Source organism: Lissotriton vulgaris, chromosome 9 (genome assembly GCF_964263255.1).
Source record: "Lissotriton vulgaris chromosome 9, aLisVul1.2, whole genome shotgun sequence".
NCBI lineage: Eukaryota > Metazoa > Chordata > Amphibia > Caudata > Salamandridae > Lissotriton > Lissotriton vulgaris.
Window position 1 is genome coordinate 233,249,522 of NC_141697.1, and position 19,405 is coordinate 233,268,926.

Below are 19,405 nucleotides of genomic sequence, written 5' to 3' on the forward strand. Positions count from 1 at the left end.
TTTTCAATCTGCAAACCTACTCCTACAGGTAAATAACCATTTTCTTCTATACATAAATAATGCAGTAAACACAAGCTGTTGCCAAGAGCTTATGTCGTACAATACACAATATTGTGTATACACACACAGCACTAGTTAACACCTTGACTGCGGCATGAATTCCAGCCCGTTGCTGGACATTCCAATTGCGCCTGTGTTCCGTCACAAGCATCGAAGGGGTTAAACACTCATTTCTGTTGATAGACTTTAACGCACTGCACTTTTTCCTCAGGCGTTGCATCGATTCGATGGCACGGTTACCCTGTTTCTAGAGGAACTTTGTAGAGTTCTAGATCTCGCTGGCTGCAGTCAGTTTATTATGGATGCGTTTATCTTTCTTTACCAGCAAGACCTATTGCATAGAGACAAATATAATTGGATGCACTTTGGTCCTTCTACATCAAGTAGCAGAGCTGAGAGTTGGAAAGTATGTTGTGCTTCTTGGTTCGGGATCGGTAGTTTTACTTCCTTGTATTTTACATTAACTGGCACCCACTGCCTTCTTGCCATTAGATTCATCTGTGCTTGTAGATTTTCTCTCATAGTCTTGCAGTGAGAGACCGGTTTCTATAACAGCTGCTAAAATTCACATCTCACAGCAATTCGTGTTGAGCTTTAATTTTAGTTGTGAAGCTTCAGTGTGAATTTTATCAACAATATTTTGTCTTTATTTGCTAGGGATACCCAAGCCTTTCAGCAAGAACACAATCAGCTGAAACCATCCGGTAAGCTTTCCATACCAATATTTGTGTATTGGAGTATGATTTGTATCACGCACCCATTCTATGTGAGAACGTTTCCCTCGCCTCCTCACCAGGATGTCAGACATTTTATCTGGGACAGGTGTCTCACTGGCCATCGGGCGAGAGAAAAAGAAACCCTTGAAATCTTTTCTGAGAAACTGAGTGCCCATTGAGGGGGCAAGAGGGGGTCAGTGTGTGTGTGTATGCATTATTGTAGAATCTGATTTTTTAGAGCAAAACTTTTGTTTCCACTCCCAAAGAGCTTGTGTTAAAAAATGTCACGTTGCGGACTATTTGAAGGGCACTGCTGGGCACATGGGTGGTGATTTTGCTGCAGACAAAATGAGTGTTTGTATCAGACAGGCACATGGACAAGATGTAGGTTATCCTAACTTTTCTCACATTTATGTCGAGAAAAGGGCAGTTCTGTCATAACCGAGGCTACTCGAGAACATGATATTTATGCCTGCAGTACAGTGATCTCATGTTTATTATACTTGCCGGAGCCAATCAGCAGTGTATTCTGGTAATTTGCAATAGGCCGCTTTCTCTGAATCCTAATTGCCAATGATGTTGGTGCCAACAAAAGCGGAGTGAAGTCCTAGGCCGGTGGAGCAGGCACATCATCTTTGATGTCTCGGGTGGAGATACGCTCCCTAGGTCAATCTGCTCTTTTAAGATGAGATACTGAGGATTTTTACAAGTGCCCAGACCACCACGGGTTTTTTAAGAGATAGCTTTAAATGGTGCAAGGCTAGGCGTGATTGGAAATGTGATGTGGGAGTAGAAGGAAGGTCTTTGGTTGTGGAGCAGTGTCGTTGGAGGACACTCGTTTCAGAGCAGATCTTTGGGCACTTGTGTAAATTTATCTTATGGGATACATACCTGCAGGCAGATTTGGATACAGTCTGCCTAGGCTGGTGGGAGATTGACTCAAGAAGAGGCTTGTGATTGGATTTTGTGCATAGAAAAGTGATGGAGCGGGAGGACCAATCCTACTATCTAAAACAGGTCTGAGATGCATCTAGATTCAATCAATCAAGAAGATCCCCTCTTAAAAGTGTGATTTACATTACTATTTAGGACAGCTGAGTTTTAATCAAAAATTTTATATGATAAATGTATAACCAAAACGTTTAGTGAAATGCGGTTATGTCACTGTTGAAAAATCTGGACATTTTGTTGATGTATTTGTTCATGGAATATCTATTCACAATAAACCTGAGGGTGCCATTTAATGAAGAAAGTGAACTTTTAAAATCTGAAAATCCAGTGTTCATCAGAGTCCAGCTCGCCAGATATGTCGGGGTCTAAAACGCAGAATGTGACGCGTGATTCATTATCTTACTTTCTCCTCCACTTCTGGAGTCCCCTGCCTGAATTTCTTTTTTTTACCCTTACGAAGGGGAATGTGTTAATTTTCCATCTGATTCATTCTCTTTGCAAAGCAGTTTTGTTACTTGTTTAAATTGACAAAGAGTTCTGTTTTGCAGGACTCCACAGGAGGGAGCAGACATTTCACCTGTGTTTTTTGTAGTATACTGTGAAAAATGACTTGGAGATCAAGTATACCTTGGCTGTATTTTGAATCTAATGTATTCCTGGTTACAGTAACACAAATAGAAGGGATTTTTCCTTTAATAAGTATTGATTGCCATGGTAACGAAGTCCACCAACAATAGTATTGCATAAAGTGCTAATAGCTGGTAGCAAGGCAAACCCTGTAGTACATAAGTACCAAATATATTTATTTTTCATGTTTTCGAAAATATTGAGATAGTGTTCTCACACTATAGCTCTTTCCAGAGAGTCACTGTTTTACAAGGTTTTTTTGACCTCATACGTATCCCCCTATCCCGGTGTAACATACGTGGTTGACTTCAGAAATAAAACGGAGCAAAAAGTAGACTAAGTGTTCAACACTTCTAAAAAAAACAAAAAAAAAAAACGAACAAAATACTAATCCAAACCACTTCTCTTCTCCCAAAACATCTTTCCTGGTAAATAAAGCATTTACAAAAGAAGCTTTCACTTGGTGGGAAACCACATCTGTCAAGAAATATTTGGAGGTGATTGGATCCGGAGAGGATAAATAACATTGATATTCCCACCTACAGAAACTGCAGACTCAAGAAAAACAGAAAGGGAGGAAACCCTTAGCGAAGGTTCCATGTGCAGAGCTATACCAATAACACACATTGTAGAAAAAACATGAAAAATCATTTCAAGAAGTAGATTGCAACACTAAAACAATAGAGAACAAAAACTACAATAAAGAATTACAAAATCCGTAACTGAGCTTTGAAGAGGCCCTCATAAAATGGAAGACTAGGAAGTTCAGACACAATCTTTTTGACTGCTGACTTGGGAGGGTACATACTTTTACCAAAAAATGTCTGATATGACCTTCCTCAATCCAAACCCACAAACCTGGTCACTCCCTCCCCATCAGATGTGGAATCACCATGCAGCGAAGCAGTGTAGGCAACACCATTCTTTTACAAGATTACTTTTTTTGTCAAAGTATCAACGGACGATGCACCAAATTAGAGACAGGTACTCGAAGTACAAATATCAGAGAAAACAGACGGAAAACCCCTGATGAGCAATCTGGGATACAGGCCAAAGGCAGAGGAACAAGTCACCAAACCGAAGTGGTGGCACCATTCTGGATTACGATTGGATGGAATGCACACGATACAGAGGTCATGGGTAACTGACTTGGGTTTTTTCTTGCGACAGGCAGGGCACACCACACAAATTGAAGGTATTTTGACTGGAAAATTGATTACATTCCAGTCAGAAAATTGTGAAAAATCTCTAGAGTTCACATGACATTGAGTGAGGTTGGTTAGACCATATTGGCAAACTAATTTTCTGAGAAACAGTAGAGCTAAGTGTTCCAGGATCCTTTCGCCGGGAGCCAGAAAAATGAATTGACCGAACTGTCACCCCTGATGCATCGGTGGTATAAGGGGGAGGCCCTTAAAGACAGTGCCAGTGTTAATGTTCTGCCTATGTGCTAGCATTGCCACACATTCCCTTTTTTTTTTTAAGTGCTTTGTGACTGATATTTCTAGTCACTTTGCATACAGTGACTATTAATATGATACAAATCCAATCTGGCAATTTCTAGCCTTAATTAGTCTGGAAGGTCTATTTTCTATGTATATGCACATTTTGTCTTTAAAAAAAAAAAAAAAAAAACATACGTATATAGTTAGACATTTTGTCAAGTGCTCCCGGATCCTGCCCGTGGGTGGGACAATTCAGTGCTTATGACTTTCATGAGGACTCTCCTGCTGTCAGAGAACTAGCATAACCGGTGAGAACCCTTACTTTTTGGGAGGAGCTATTGATTTGAAAGGGCGCATTTGCTCTTAGAAGAATTCAATAAAGACAAATTCACAACCACAAGCCTACGGTTTGTAAATTTCGTTTTCAGCCTGTTAAGTGCAGACAGATCCTGTTATTGGTCCCAGCCCCTCTACCCTGGGAGGCACCTCCTCTGTTTTTCTGGAAACACGCCATTTCTGGTGGGGCCAATGCTGGCCCTGGTTCTTGGGACGCCAGTTGATAATAAAATAATAATAATCCACATTTGTAAAGCGCGAACCATCACCCGTTAGGGTCTCTAGGCGCTTGGGGCCGTCAGGAAGATTAAGCTAGCTATTGCCCAGAATTACATGGGGGCTGGGCCAATCTGCCGCCGGCCCCGGGGATCGAACTGTGATCCCTAGATTCCGAAGTCAGTCACCCTGGCCGCGGCGCCACACCTCTCCCAGATCTCAGTGGGACTCCAGTATTGAACCTAGAGCTGTGTTTGGTTAGAGCTAGGCCAGCATCTCGTTATGGAATTACCAAGCCACGACCACACGTCAACATGTTATCAGTACTGTGCCCTTTCCAAAAGGTTAGGCGGCCATGTTTGTTTATGACCTGGTATGAGTGTTCAGCATCGTCTAGGGACCCTCGCTTTGAAACCACCTTTCGTGGCGAGGTCACCCCAATTCTGAGGCTTTAACCACAAGGAGCTGTCGATAGAGGTCTCTTTGCAACTGAGCGATTGTTACAATTCATTTATTTACATCGTTTAAAAACTTTCCTGCAGGAGTTCTGCAAAGTTTCTTTCTCTCCCAGCTTATGTTTCCATCCCAAATTGGCCGGTCATGGTTTTCACAGGATCGCAGCAAATGGTCAGAAGCTTAAATGTATGTGCCGGACCTTAGAAATACGTTTGCAGAACAGCCCGCATTGGCATGCATTACAAATTCTCCAACCATCGTCCATTCTTCAAAGTTTCAAACTTGCTGCTAAACGGAACATAACTTTTTCAGCTTCAGAAAAAAGCATGGTAAAGTAAACAAATAGGACACCGTTTGCTCAGAGGGTTTCAGTTCATCTCAAGCTCAGGTTAAAAAGTCATTTGTGATGTGAGCGCCCTCTCCTGGCCATTGATCAAAGCAACCCTTTCAGAACTGTTAAAAGGCGATTTTCTCACGCGGTACATGTCGTATACATTCTGATTCTAAAACCTATAGTAATATTTAAGTTTTATGTTCTACAAATACAGACGGATCCAGAACTTTATTGAGTATGTTGCTAAGTTAGAGAATCAATACATCTATCCACAGCGTAGTTTCAGTGCATTGTCAGTGCGCCTAGTGTTTTAAATAACCTTTTAACTTTACAGGATATCAATCCTTCACTTTCCACGCTGAATGCATTTTGAATATGTTCTGCCGTGGAATATTTTGTCCTTTTTACGTTTCGCCTGCGCTTGCAAATATCTTGTATTTAATATAGCTTAAAAGGGGCTCTTATCAGTTCCCATCACCGAATTACTCTGCCATTGGCCTTTTGTGTGGACATTTTTTTTGTTACCTTCCTTGGCTGCACGCATTTACGATACTTGTACAAAAGGTGTTTACACTGTTCAAGACCCATTCACTGAAAGATAATATTACTTGGTTGTGTAAAGCAGATGCTTTCGCACGTTTGTGACATTTCCTATTCATGCCTCAGTACTTTTCTTTGCACTTTGTAGGCATTATTGGATTGAGTTTTTTTTTTTTAATGTAAACTATTTGGTCATTATGATCAAATTCTAAATGTTGTAATAAGCATTGCAAATTAAAAATAAAGTTTATATACAGGCGCTATGCTGTTTTACTACTAAACTGGCACAAGTGCAGTTACCTTGCAGCCAACAGTGCCATGATTTGAATGGTGCAGCCATTCAAATGGTAAGGCCCACAAGATCTCAGAACTTCTCTAAACACCTAATATTGCTACAGTTTTAAACTAATCAGGCAGTCACAAGTGCGGTTAACTAGGAAGTACTAGTCTCATGATTTCAATAGTGCAGCAGGTGCAGTGACACCAGCATCAAAAGCTCTAGGCACCCCACTAAGCACCAAATATTGTTATATTATACAACTTAACAGGCATTCATAAGTGCAGTTATCTTTCAGGCACTAGGTTCATGATTTGACCGGTGCAGCAGGTGCAGTGGGACCGGGCCTAAAAAGTTGTCAGAACTTCTCTAAACACCTAATATTGCTATATTTTACAATTAACCAGGCAGTCATAAGTTCAGTTATCTAGTAAGCACTAGGGCCATGATTTCAACAGTCCCAGGCGTCCGACTGGATCCTGAAGATTTTTCGTGAGCAGTACTCCTGCGCGCCAGTAGGTGGTGGTGTTTGGCTCTGTGCATCATCTGTGTCATCTACGCTGGAAGTGACATCTGCTAGACCTATATAGGCAAAACCTAGGCCAGCCAGCACTGATTCAGAGAAGAGCTACCCCTTCAGTCACTATTTGACTGGAATTATTTGACTCTTTTTGAGGTTTGTTGCTCTTGGTATGGCAGAGATGTCCTCCAGTAAGCCATTTTCAAGCCTGCAGAGCCTGTCATCAACCGATGTTTGTAGCTAATCCGCATCTTGTATGCCTGTGGTGTCCAAAACGACTCGAAGTTGTCCTCTGACTGCCGTGCCATGAATCCTAAGACCTTGTAGGAGCTGTCCCTCAAGCTCATGGTGGCTCTCTGGTGAGGAGAAGGTCCCAGGAGCGGTCGCAGAGTCGAAGATCCTCATCCCACTTCAAATCCTCGGGACTCTTGGTTAAGCCTCGGCAAAAGAAAATGACGAATAGGTCTTCAACTTGTCCATGTTAGTCAGCTGACTAGATGAGAGAGCATCAACATTTAAGGCCTGGCACCGCAGTGAAGCCTGCGCCTTGGCTGACTCCGTGCCTCCCCGACTTTCCCAGAGCCGGCGCGACCCCCGCCCAACTAAATGTTTTATGAGGCCATGCACCTCATATTTTGGCAGTACGATGCCTTCGGTGTACCTTTGGGGCCTCATCTGCTTCCGTGCCGCCTGCTGGTACCTGGCTCCAGTCAGACCCCAAGGATCCAGACCGGTCGCTCCATATCGAATCTCTCCGGCTCTGGCCCCAATGCCAGCGCTCCTGGCGCCATCCCCATTCTGATATGGAGCCTGACGCTGTATCAGTTGCCGACAGGAGCCAATTCCCTTTGGTCAGGTCTCTGGGAGGAACTGGAGAGGTCACTGGACGCCCAGGAATCACAGCGATATGAAGAAATCCTAACATGGACTCGTGTCGGGAACCGGGTGAAGCCAGTGGACTGGATACTTCCCCAGAATCTGGTATGCTTTCTCCCCCTACCTTGGCTGTGGAGGAGTGCTCTTCTTATGCAATGGTGGTGCGGGGCAGCTGAGGTCCTCGACCTCCAGTTGCCCTGCGTGGCAGTCAAGACTAACGTCTTGACATAGGTGCTGCAACCGGGAGTCCTCCCTTCAGAACCACTTCTCCCTTTCAATGACGCCCTCACTGATGTCCTTTTGGGTACTTGGCCCAAAAGCCACACCGGGGCTCCTCTGAATTGGACAATCGCTTGGTGTCCAAGCCTGAACATCCCAAGGCGCACTTCCTACCGCTCCCCCAGATGGGGAATCCAAACGGCTGGTGAATTTGTGATTTTTGGAGTAGGAAATAGCTATTCCTGAGAAGTCGACTTTCAGTGAGGCACAGACAGACACTCTGACCAAAGCGCAGTCAAAGCTTTGCTCAGCATCACTAATAGGTCGCCTTACCATGAGGAGCCATGTTACAGCTCTAGGTGACCCAGTTTTCTTGACTCTGCACACAATATCAGCAGATGTCGTAGCGCAGGCTTCAACCAGCAAAGTCAATCTAAATGCCTTCCCTGCTCCTCTGCCTGATAAATTTGAACACGTTGCTTTTTGTCAAGAGGACTTTCTCTTCTACCACATTCTGTTAATGCAATCTGCCTTCTGGGCATATACACAAATGCAATCTGGGATATGGCAATCACTAACTTGCCCACTCTTCCTAAGGAGCTTCGGATCTCCTTCGCAAAAATTGTCCATGATGGATAAGATACAGCCAAATACATTTTATGGGCAGGGCTGAACACCACATATTATTTGAAATGGACTATCAACAATGTTGTGGTGTTTTATCAGCATGCCAGGACATGTAGGCCTTCCTCACAAACAGTTCAATTTATTGCGCCAGGCTGTTTGGTATCCAGACCAATTCAGTATTCGATAAAGCTAAGAATAGCCGAGCGATGGCTTGAGCCTCTTTCGCTTCCCCAGTGGGGTGCTGGTGTTATTTGTGCTGGTGCTAAAGGTGCTGAGGAGGAGGAGGCCAACAGGGTCAGTCCTTCTCTTCCTGCTTTCCTGTAGCTGCCATGGTTAAGCCACTGTGATTTCCCTCCTTCTGGAGTCCCCCATAGCCAGTTGGTGCTGGTGGGGCAGGGAGGGTGGTGTAGAGGAAAAGAATACTTTTTTACCTGCTTAACTGACCTAGGATTGCCTCATCATTGGTTTCTGCACGTTGTTGGTCATGGTTGTTCCATTCCTATCAATCCCTCCTACAGTTACTCTTCTTTTTACTCCTACCTCAGCAGAGCATACTTCCAACGAGGTGTATTTATTGCTGGGCAACGGGTCAGTTGAGAGGCAGCAGTTGCTACTCCCATTACTTCTTGATTCCTAAAAAAGACAATAGCTCCAGGCCAATTTTGCACTTTATTTTTTAACACATCCTTCTAAGGGACACATTCATGATGCTGAATCTGGCCGAGGGCCCCTCTGCCTTAGATCTGGGAGTTTGGGTGGTGTCTGTGGTCATACAGGATGCATGCTTTAATGTACCCATCCTGCAGTCCAATGGCCAGGTCTTGTGCCCTCATGGCAGAAATGGAACCTTTCCAGTTCACTGTCCTACCCTTCGACCTCACCTCAGCCGTCAGTGTTAACGAAGGTGATGATGGTGGTTGCAGTTCATCTCTGTATGTTGCAAGTTCGTGTATTCTGTGCTTTGTGAGGAATCCCTTTAAACAGCACGTCAGTCCGTCGCGGATCACCTGCAGACTACCATAATGCTCTTGTCTTCTGTAGACATCTCCTTCATCTAGCAACCCAGCTGTGGTCATTGCATAATCCCCTTATAAGCTCTGTCGTGGACACTGTGGCTTATAAAGCCTTTCTTCCCTTCGCAACAAGTCTGAGATATTTAGAATATGATCCCAATGTTTCAGGCTCAGTCACACGTTCTAGCTTCTTAGTGCCCAAGCATTGGGTATTCTGCTGGTGCACCATGCCCACTCATGCATGCAGGTTCTGCAGTAGAACCTTAGTCTTCAATGGACTCAGCACTGGGGAGGGGGCTCCCAAACAACATCTGAGTATTGGATAGGGCTGCTTAGGACCTCCTATGGTGGATGAAAAATTCCAGTCTAATATGCAAGAGGCTGTTCACCCAACCCTATCTGTAGCTCACACTGATTGCGGATGCATCAACAGTGACCTGGGCAGGCCATGTAACAAATGAGTTGTCTCTGGTGTCTCTTTGAGCAGAGCCACCATATTAGTCCTCTGGACCTGGATGGCATCTGTTTAGGATTTCAAGGCTTTCTACCTTCAATCAAGGTCTGTACTATGAAACGCTGATGGTACTGCAATAAACGGGGTGGTGTAAGGTCAACCATCCCTGTTCCGCCGCGGGAAGTCCCGTTTGAAGCGAAGGCAAACCGGGTAATTCACAGCCTTCCAGTCCACCAAGCCGCCATCTTAGGACTGGTGGGGACGCGCTCTAGCAGTCGCGACTTACGGGCTAAGAGCCTATTTAGACAGGTTACAACCGGAGGCTCAATTACTAGTCAGAAGCCAACAGCGCGGTTAGCGCTTTTATCCACCAGGTTCAGCATACCACCAAGTCTGCTGCCAGAATTAACTTTTAAAACGTGACTACTACGTGTTATTTAAAATGATTGCTTTTTAACTATAGCGCACCTTGCACAATTGATCACAAATTGTATCTTGCACCGCCTGTTTTTTAATAATAAGCGCATCTCCTTGCACAATTGACTACAAACTGTATTTTGCACCTACCTGATACCCATCCCTGTTCCGCCGCGGGAAGTCCCGTTTGAAGCAGAGGGAGCCATCTTTGGACTGGTGGGGATGCACGCTAGCAGTCTCAACTTCCGGGCTAAGAGCCTATTTAGCCCTATGCTCGGCCGGACGCGCAACGATGCGCCGAAGGCGCGCCAATGGCAAGCCCGTCTGCGCCGGACCCGTGCCCAGCGCCCAAACCCCTGCCCATTTCCCCAAAATAAGCTACTCAAATAACGAATTGGCTAATCTAAGGCCAACTAGATGCTCACATACGATCATTCTACATGATAACGGCCTGCTAAATACTTGCGAGTGTGCTTCCTGTGGGTTCATGTTACAAGGCCTGCCAATGTCTCCCTTCCCAACACTGTACATTCAAAAACGCTCGACCTTGAACCTGGAAAAATATGGACACAGAGAGACTACACAAATTGCAATTCACAAAATGTGATATACCTGATCATGTGTCCTTGCAACCTACGTTACGTAGGCATGATGAGCCGAAAAGTGAAGCAGAGAATCTGTGAGCATCGCTCAAACATCAGATGTAAAAAACTAACAACTAAAATGAGCAGATATTTTCTAGAAAAGAACCACACAACCAATGATTTACAGTGGACTGTAATTGTACATGTAAACAGTGGCAATAACATAAGCAGTCGCCTCTTTGAAAAGGAACAGAGGTTGGTCTACAGGCTTGGGACCCATCTCATTGGTCTGAATGATGATATACCTTGGAATGCTGTGATAAAATAGACATTTTGTGAGTCTGACAGTTGTCCAGAAAAATCGGTATTTCCGGCCCTCTAACACGTAACTGGGCTTGACTACGGGCCAAATTCTTTCATTAGAGCCAGCAATCGGCAATTAGAATTACTCCTTGAGTGCCTTATCGACGCCCTTTCTATTCCCCCACCGGCAATAACAGCATTAGCCTTTTAACACTATGGCTGCTAAGGCAATTCCCCTCCTGTGCTGGGAATTGCACTTTTGCTGGTGTCATGACGAGCTCAGCTCGTCATGAGCACAGCTCCAGGCTACCTCATGACGAGCTGAGCTCGTCATGAGCAAGGAAGGGGTTAACTTAAGCGTCTCTCAAAAACCACAAGCTGAAAAACCACCAAGACGCTCCTGGTTGCTAAGCGACTAGACGCCTACCACGTACCGAAACCGTCATTTGACGGCTATTGGTTCACATTATGGCGCCACCCCTGGCCTCTCCTTTGACCACACCCATCCCGGAAATGATTCTCACCCCGCTGCCGATGATACATATACGGCATAGGGGCCCCGCTCCCACATCGTCGGGGTCCAGCAGAGGGTGATGCAGGTACACTGAGGGTGCCGAGCATCGAGGGCGTGAGTAGGACCTATGATTCAACGATCGCCTCACCACTAAGCTAAGTACCGAGTATATTGCCAATGACTCACTCTGTTTTCCTCCCATTTTTCTGACAAACGCGCAGGGTGTGCCAATTACGTTCCCACCTCCCTCCTGTGACCCATGATGTTCATCCGAAACACCAACAAAGTGAGACATTTTAACTATGTTTTTATTGACGCGATCCACCTGTACCATTAATTTGATCGCAATCGGAACCTTCTGGTTTTTAACCAACCTACATACCTAGCTCGTACCACTAAATAGCACGTAGCACTTCCCTCTGAATAGTAGCTAAAAACCCAGGGGCTAAGGTGGTAATAACGATATGGCTATGTTGCACCACTACTGTCGCTGAACCACATTTGGAGCACCATAGACTTACGATTATCATCAGAACAAATACTAAATATATGTCTTGTTCTACATGTATGTCTTTGTCCTTTTATTTTCAGGTGCAGAAACCACCAAATCCTGGAGTAACTTAGGAGACTTACCTGTCTTCCTATTTTTTGCACTTTTTCACTGTTTTTCATTATTTTCACTTTCACGTCCCTAGGTAAGGGTGGGCCTTAGCGCGTCCATACCACCAGGGTTTAAACACACTTTTCTAGTCCTGAAGAATTGCACGGTAAATTCACACCGTTTCGTGGCAAGAAACATGTCGACTGATATCTAGGAAACTACCACTCAACTAATTGTGGACTGCTTCCATACACATTGATTTTAAATACTGTAGTGATCATAGAATAAAGTTCCAGTTGATACACTACAGACTATTTTTAATCCCCTCACCACTCATTAGCTTGGTTTTGCACAAAGCGTGCCCTAATTCTCACCAACCTGCTCCGCAGTAGATCTGGCGTTGTAGCACACCAAAGAGACATTCGGTCTCTTTGGTGGAGCCCAATGATGAAGCATGTCATCACCAGGTGGTGAGTGAGGGCTTTCTTTAAACATCCTAAATCAGGCCGTTTAAAATACTTCCTTTCTGCTCCATATATGTGGTTAAGTGTAACCATAGGACACTCTTTACTTGTTTATTGATCATAACCGGGGAATAAGAGTGTCAATCTACTCTCCCTACCTCTCTTTTTGTTGAAGGTCCCTTCCCAAATCGGCAGCATTGGACTAAAGGTGATTGATTGCAAGCCTAACTTACAAACTCCCGGCGCGCGTATCCAATATGACAACATCAGAATTTTTTTTTTCTTTTCAAAAACCTTTATTTCACCTTTGAATTTACACAGTTGTAGGCCTACAACCCGTTCGGGCTGGCCGCCATCGCAATGATATAATCAACATGCAGTAATATCCAATTAAGATCCGGATGTTATGTCATTTACAGTACATGACCACTGCTTGAAAGAAAAGGCACTACTTAGTCATTAGTCAGTCAATCAGTACAGGTTTTTGTTTTTCTGTTTTTGCAAAAACAAGAATAAAACATAAGAAACTTGAGGAATCACATTATGGTCATTCATTGTTGGTTATCAGGCATCATGGCTAAGTAGGGAAGCGCCCCCCCCAGTGGCATCTCCATCTGAATCCTCCTCCCGACCCCAAGACATGTTATTGTGTGTGTGTGCAGGTTCCTTCGGACACTATTCCCATGGTATCCACTCCAATCTGACTCTCAAGACTGGTCTATAAAGCCTTGATGTAATCGAAGGTCTGTGACCACTCTCCCTTGTGGACTCCATGGAGTCCATTAACCCACTTCCTCTTCGTCATCCGACCCGTCCTGTTCTTCCTCTGGCAAGGGATCACAAATCTCCCCTCTGTATACGTTCCATTTGGTCCAAATTTTGTTCCACTTCCCCGGGCACGCTCTATTGGAATACACAACCCTGTCCATGTTAGGGCACCATTGTGCCGTTGTCGGTACTTCTGCAGCGCCCCATTTCTGTGCGATGTCACGTTTAGCTACTATCAAGCCCACTGTGACCCAGGTTTGACCATGTCTAGACACGTCAGTAGCCTCCCACACATTTAGGAGGCACCGCCGTGGATCGGGCAGCAACGAAATCTCCAGCGTTTGTGATATTGTCCGCATTATTTGTCTCAAACTCCTGGATACGGGGGCAGTCCCATATAGTGTGATAAAATGTGCCCTCCTCCCCGCACCCACGAAGGCAGTAAGGGTGTTGTGTTCTGTTAATGTGATATAGCATGGTCCTATTGTAGTATACCCTGTGTAATACTTTCAATTGTACAAGTCTGTCGCGCGGAGATAGCATCGCCCAGGGAAGTGGGTATCGCCTCATTCCACTCATGATCATCCATCTCCCCGGTGTCTCCCATCCACTTCTCCTTCAGCCGGGCCAGTGGGTCCGGTAGGTTGTTCAGTAATTTGCTGTATGTAAGGGAGGTTGCACGCTCAACCATGTATTCAGTGAGAAGCCGGTCTTCAAGTGGGGAGGAGTCCGGCAAGTCAGTGTCTGGGGGTATGGCCGCTAGTAGCGCATGTTGTATCTGAATGTACCTGTATAGTTCCCTCTCTCCCAGGTCGTATAGCTCTCTAAATCTGTCAAAAGGTACTACGGTGCCCCTCTCCCAAAGATCCCCAACGGTGGAAATCCCTATAGTGTCCCAGTGGGAGAAACCTCTGCTGTTTCTCATGTTGCCCAAGGCTCGTGAGTCTCACAGTGGCGTGAGCTTCGTTATTCTCCCCTTCCAGCCCAATGCCGCGTCGCCGAATGCCACAGCGCCGCGGTTATCCTGGTAGGTCCCTCCAGTCTACGCATTTTAGTCTGGTCATATAATGGAGCTAGTAGACTATTTGTGCCTAGTTGTGCCCTGTCTGCCTGAAATGCTGGCTCGTTCTGTGGAGTATGTGTCCAGTAGTTGATGGGCTTCAGTTGTGTCGCCCAATAGTGCAATTTCAGATTAGGGAGCGCGATTCCTCCGTCATACCATCCCCTGTGCAGTTTGGCTTGTGCAATACGAGGCGGGAGGTTGCCCCACAGAAGATTTGATACCAATGCTGCCACTTTCTGAAAGAATCGAGGAGCCACTGGATGCGGAGTATTTTCAAGTATATACAGAAACCGGGGCAAGGACATCATTTTGTACAGTGCAGCCCTCCCCAGTAGCGTGAGAGGCAGCCCCGCCCAGAATATAACATCCTGTTTAAGTCGCTCCATGTGGGGCCCCAGATTTTTATCCATGAATTCCGCTGGATCCCTTGTGACATGGATACCTAAGTACTTGAATGAAGATCCGGTGGTCTTCAGAGGGCATTCTACACTCCGTGCTGGAATCGGACCCTTCAGGACATACATCTCCGATTTGGTCCAATTTATCGTGTAGCCTGAGATTTTACCGTGGCCGTCACAGAGTTGTAAAAGTGCCGGCACCCCTTGTTCTGGATTCGTTAGGTATACCAGCATATCATCTGCTTAAAGGGAGAGCCGGTCCTCCCAACCCTCCGCCCAGCATAGTCCCTTCAGCAGTGGCGTGGTCCGTATTAGGGTGGCCAGCGGCTCCAATGAGATTGCAAACAACAATGGTGAGAGCGGGCACCCCTGACGAGTGCCTCTCCCCAGAGGGAACGTGCGCGAGATATGGCCATTAGCCACCACTTGTGCAACTGGGTCAGTGTACAATAATCTAATCCACACAATAATCTTGGGGCAAAACCCCAAACGAGACAGAACCTCAAACGGGTAGTTCCACTCTAAGAGGTCAAAGGCCATCCTGGCATCTAGAGCCAGTATTACCGCTTGTGTTGTGATCGCTTCCGCCCGAGCCAGCACCCCATGTAACCTACGCAGATTTAGCGCCGTGTTTCTATGAGGCATGAATCCGGACTGGTCCGGATGGATAAGAATGGGCAGATGAGGTACAAGTCTGGTCGCCAAGATTTTTGCGAGGATTTTAACTTCCGCATTAAGTAGCAAGATGGGTCGGTAAGAAGAGCAGTCCTCTGGCGGTTTCCCTGGTTTGGGGATGGCTACTATAGTAGCCAGTCTCTGGTCTGGTGGAAGTATTCCCTTTTCTAGGCATTCACTGTACATAGCCAGCAGATGTTTGCTCAGCATCTCAGGCTTCGATTGATACCATTCTATGGGTATGCCATTTGGCCCAAGCGCCTTGCCTGGGTTCAATGCATTAATCGCCAGCTGTATCTCCTCTGCCGTAATGTCCGCATCCAATTCCGCAGCAGCCTCTGCAGGAAGTGTCCGGACCTCAACCTGTTCTAATGCCGTTCTGGCCATTTCAGTTGTTACGTCCCGCTCAGGGGTGTATACCCCCTCAAAGTGGGCCGCGAGCGCCTCGACTAGGAGTTCTGGGCTGGTGTGCATCTCTCCCTGCCTGTTCCTCACTTGTTGGATGCCCCTAGAGCTACCTTCCCTCCTATCTAGCCAGGCTAGCATCTTACCCGCCTTATCTCCCACCTCATATACCCTATTCTGCGTATCAGTGATATTTCCCTTTACTTGAGTTTGTAAATGGTCCTTGTAGAGTTGCTGTTGGATGTTAAGTGCGTGCTCTGTTGCCGGTGTGGGCTGCCTTTCATGTGCTGTTGATAGTTCCTGTAATGTGAGTTCTAATTTAGTGAGCTCCAAGGCTCTTTCCTTTTTGTGACCTGTGATCGAGGTTATGGCTTGCCCCCTGAACACAGTCTTATATGCCTCCCAAAGAACCTCCGAGGAGCGCACTGAGTCCACATTCTTAGTGAAATACTGTGTCGTCACTGTTTCAAGAGCCTTACGAACCTGGGGGATCTTCAGGTATGCAGCGTGTATAGGGAATATTCGTTTGCGTGTCTTCTCGTGGGTGGAAATCGTCAGGGTTATCGGGGAGTGATCTGAGATTCCCCTAGGGTGAATTTCTATGGTGTCTATGTGTTGGATGCTGTTGCCGAGGGTCAGGAAGTGGTCAATTCTCGACAGGCTACCGTGCACTGCGGAGTGGAAGGTGAATTGCTGGGAGTGGGGGTGGGTACGCCGCCATATGTCTATTAGACCCATGGCTGACATAAAACGTTGGAAGCGAGAAGGTCCCCCGGTGGGGGCCCCGCCGGAAATCTATCCAGCTGAGCGTCCACAATGGCGTTGAAGTCACCCCCCAGAATCAAGTCCCCCTCGGGAAGGGCTAGTAAAAATTCAGCTAGTTTCGGGAGTTGCACCGAGTGGAGCGCTGGGGGAATGTACACCGAAACCAGATTGAGGAGCCTACCCTCCCACTGTCCCTGCACTGTCGCAAAGCACCCCTGATCATCAGTCTTAGTCTGCAGTGGAATGAACTGTGAGGCTTTCTGTAGTAGGATACCGGTACCCCTAGATCCAGACGTAAATTCTGGGTGGACTAACATTTTATACCCCTTCCTATCCATGGCCTTGGAAGCTCCTCCCGTTAGATGTGTCTCTTGTAGCAGTGCTGTAGTGGGTTTCTGCCTTTTCAGTGTGGTCAGCACCAGTCCCCGTTTAATCTTATCCCCTAACCCTCGCACGTTCCATGTCAGTAGCCGTAGGGGTTAGCCCCTCGAATTCGGGTCTATGTCGCCCGTTGCGATGGAAGGGTTATCTGTCATTTATGGTTATGAAGTTGCTAAAGTGTTTAGCCCGCTCCGTGCCCTGGAGGTCACCTCCACCCTTGTGCCGCAGGCTATTACGAATTCTGACAGAAGAGCTAGACCGTCTTTGTACAAACCAACGTGTTGTTACCCCACTCGAATACTGAACATCCTTTCTCGACCATACATATGTGTTCCAATCAACTTCAAAACAACACCCCCCTCACCCCCCCTCCCTGCCCCCCTGCTTATCGGACTTCCAACTGCCCACCTCCCCAACTGAGCAGAGTGCTTAACCCATCCCAAAACCAGAGTACTTGCGTGTAGGGGGGAGAGCGTCTCCCCAGGCAGGCGGCATCCCTGCTCACTTCCGGGGCAAATTGGGCCAGCGTCCAGTTGCAGCTACAAAAACATTAGTTCCATTATTAAGAGACAGCGACCCTTTGTTCCCCTTCCGGTCTGAGTCATTCATTTCCATCTGTTTCCGCGAGGTCTTGAGTTGGGGACTTTCCCGGTCCTCCTCTGCCTGAAGTCTGTGACCCCGTCCGGCTGTCATCGCGATGTCAGTTATTCGGTCTGTGATTCCTCAGTGTCCTGTCCGTAGTATGCCAGCCCTTAAGCCAATCCCTGGCCACCTCGGGGGAATCAAAGAACCAAACTTTTTTATCAGGAACTACTCGGAGTCTGGCTGGAAAGAGCATTGAGTAGGGCAATTCCTTTTCTCTTAGTGTTTTTTTACCTCATAAAATGTCCTCCGCCTTCGCGAGACCTCCGCTGTGTAGTCCGGGAAGAATGACACCCTGTAGTTTTGGATCTGGATGGCCGGAGCCACTCTAGCCGCTTGTAAAATGGCGTCCCGGTCTCTGAAGTTGAAGAGTCTTGCTAGGATCGGCCTTGGAGGGCCTCCCGTCTTTGGCTTTCCCCCTGGCACCCTGTGGGCCCTTTCCACGCCATATTGGTCAGCCTGCGAGTGTTCTGACCACCAACTGGGGTCACCACTTGATCAGGGAAGAAGCCTTACTCGTGTCTCCTGGGTGGTATCTGCGTGCTCGGTAGCCGCTGCTTGGAATTCGGTATCGGCATCCTCACGTGTGCTGTAGCCCACTAATGTTTCCTCTATGAATAAAGCGGGTTCGAGTATGATCCCTCGCAGACTGCTGACACACAGGTTATACCCTATGTCGCAGTCCAAGGATTACGAATCTTGCATCCCTTTACGTTGTCCCTGTGCGGTGCGGCGCTGAGACAGGCTCCGCGACCCGTGGAGGGCACTCAGTGCGACAGCTGGTCCAAGGAGATCGTGGGGTGTCTGCCCCCGGTGCTGCCCAGCGTGTCAGTGTGTGAGGGAGGGGGGGCTTGGTGCCACGCTGAGTCCCGCGTCTTATTGATGGTTCTCACCGTCTGCCCATTGAGTCCGCTCACAGCTCCTCGCACCCCCGTCTTCCCCCTCCTGGACGCGTAGCTGCGGACCTACCCGCTCGGGGTCTCTTTATCCGTGTTGCAGAGTTTTCCGTTTTTGGGCCGTTCCGCTGCTCACAATTATGGCCCGCCTCCAGAGCTGCGGCGCCCTCTGCCGCGCGTTGCTCCCGGTGGTACAGCGGCGCCCGCTATAGTCACCCTCCGCCGGTCTTCAGGATTGTGCAGGAGGTTCTCCGGTGTGCTTCTGGTGAGTCGGCCGGGGGACCGCCACTCCCGGTGACGGCACCCGACGACACTCCACTTCCGCCCGGGTGCCGTCCACAAGCCACAGCGCTGCTTTGCCGAGGACCGCAGGCCCCTCATCGCACCTCGACGTTCCGTCGGTTGCTGGGCCGCTGCTGCTCTAAAACTTCCGCACTGGGTGCCGCACGGTCACCAGACCCCGTCCGCCCCGAAAGCTTGAATTGCTGAGCGGATTAATGTGCCGGATTTAATTGGGATGCCGCCTTGCCGCAGGAGCCTCCCTAAGCTGCGGCCGCCATCATTGGCTGCTAGCCACGCCCGTGACAACATCAGAATTTTAAGAAACATTCTGTAGTAGGGGATCTCTGTGTATAGTCATAATCTAGTGAATAGTCCCGCCCATGTGCGTGGACCCCGGAGCAATCAAAAATAATCTCTTAAATTGTCAAAAAATGCAGAACTGCAAAGACACTTAAGAGAGAATTTAAAGACTGATAATGCAGCCTATACCCACAGCTACACTGTCCAGTACTTCAACTATAAATTCCACCAAAAAAAACACACAAACAGCACAGCTTGCCCAGTTTCCTCACAGAGAAAA

At 47.1% G+C, this 19,405-nt stretch overlaps 1 protein-coding gene across 1 annotated transcript in view; it reads left to right on the plus strand.

Annotated features, from left to right (window-relative positions):
• The window catches only part of BUB1B (BUB1 mitotic checkpoint serine/threonine kinase B), a 440,231-nt gene that overhangs the window by 176,279 nt on the left and 244,547 nt on the right, over nt 1–19,405 (plus strand). The window contains exon 14 of the mRNA XM_086937370.1: nt 718–764. Coding sequence (XP_086793496.1) covers nt 718–764 — 47 coding nt within the window. The remainder of the gene's footprint in view (nt 1–717; nt 765–19,405) is intronic.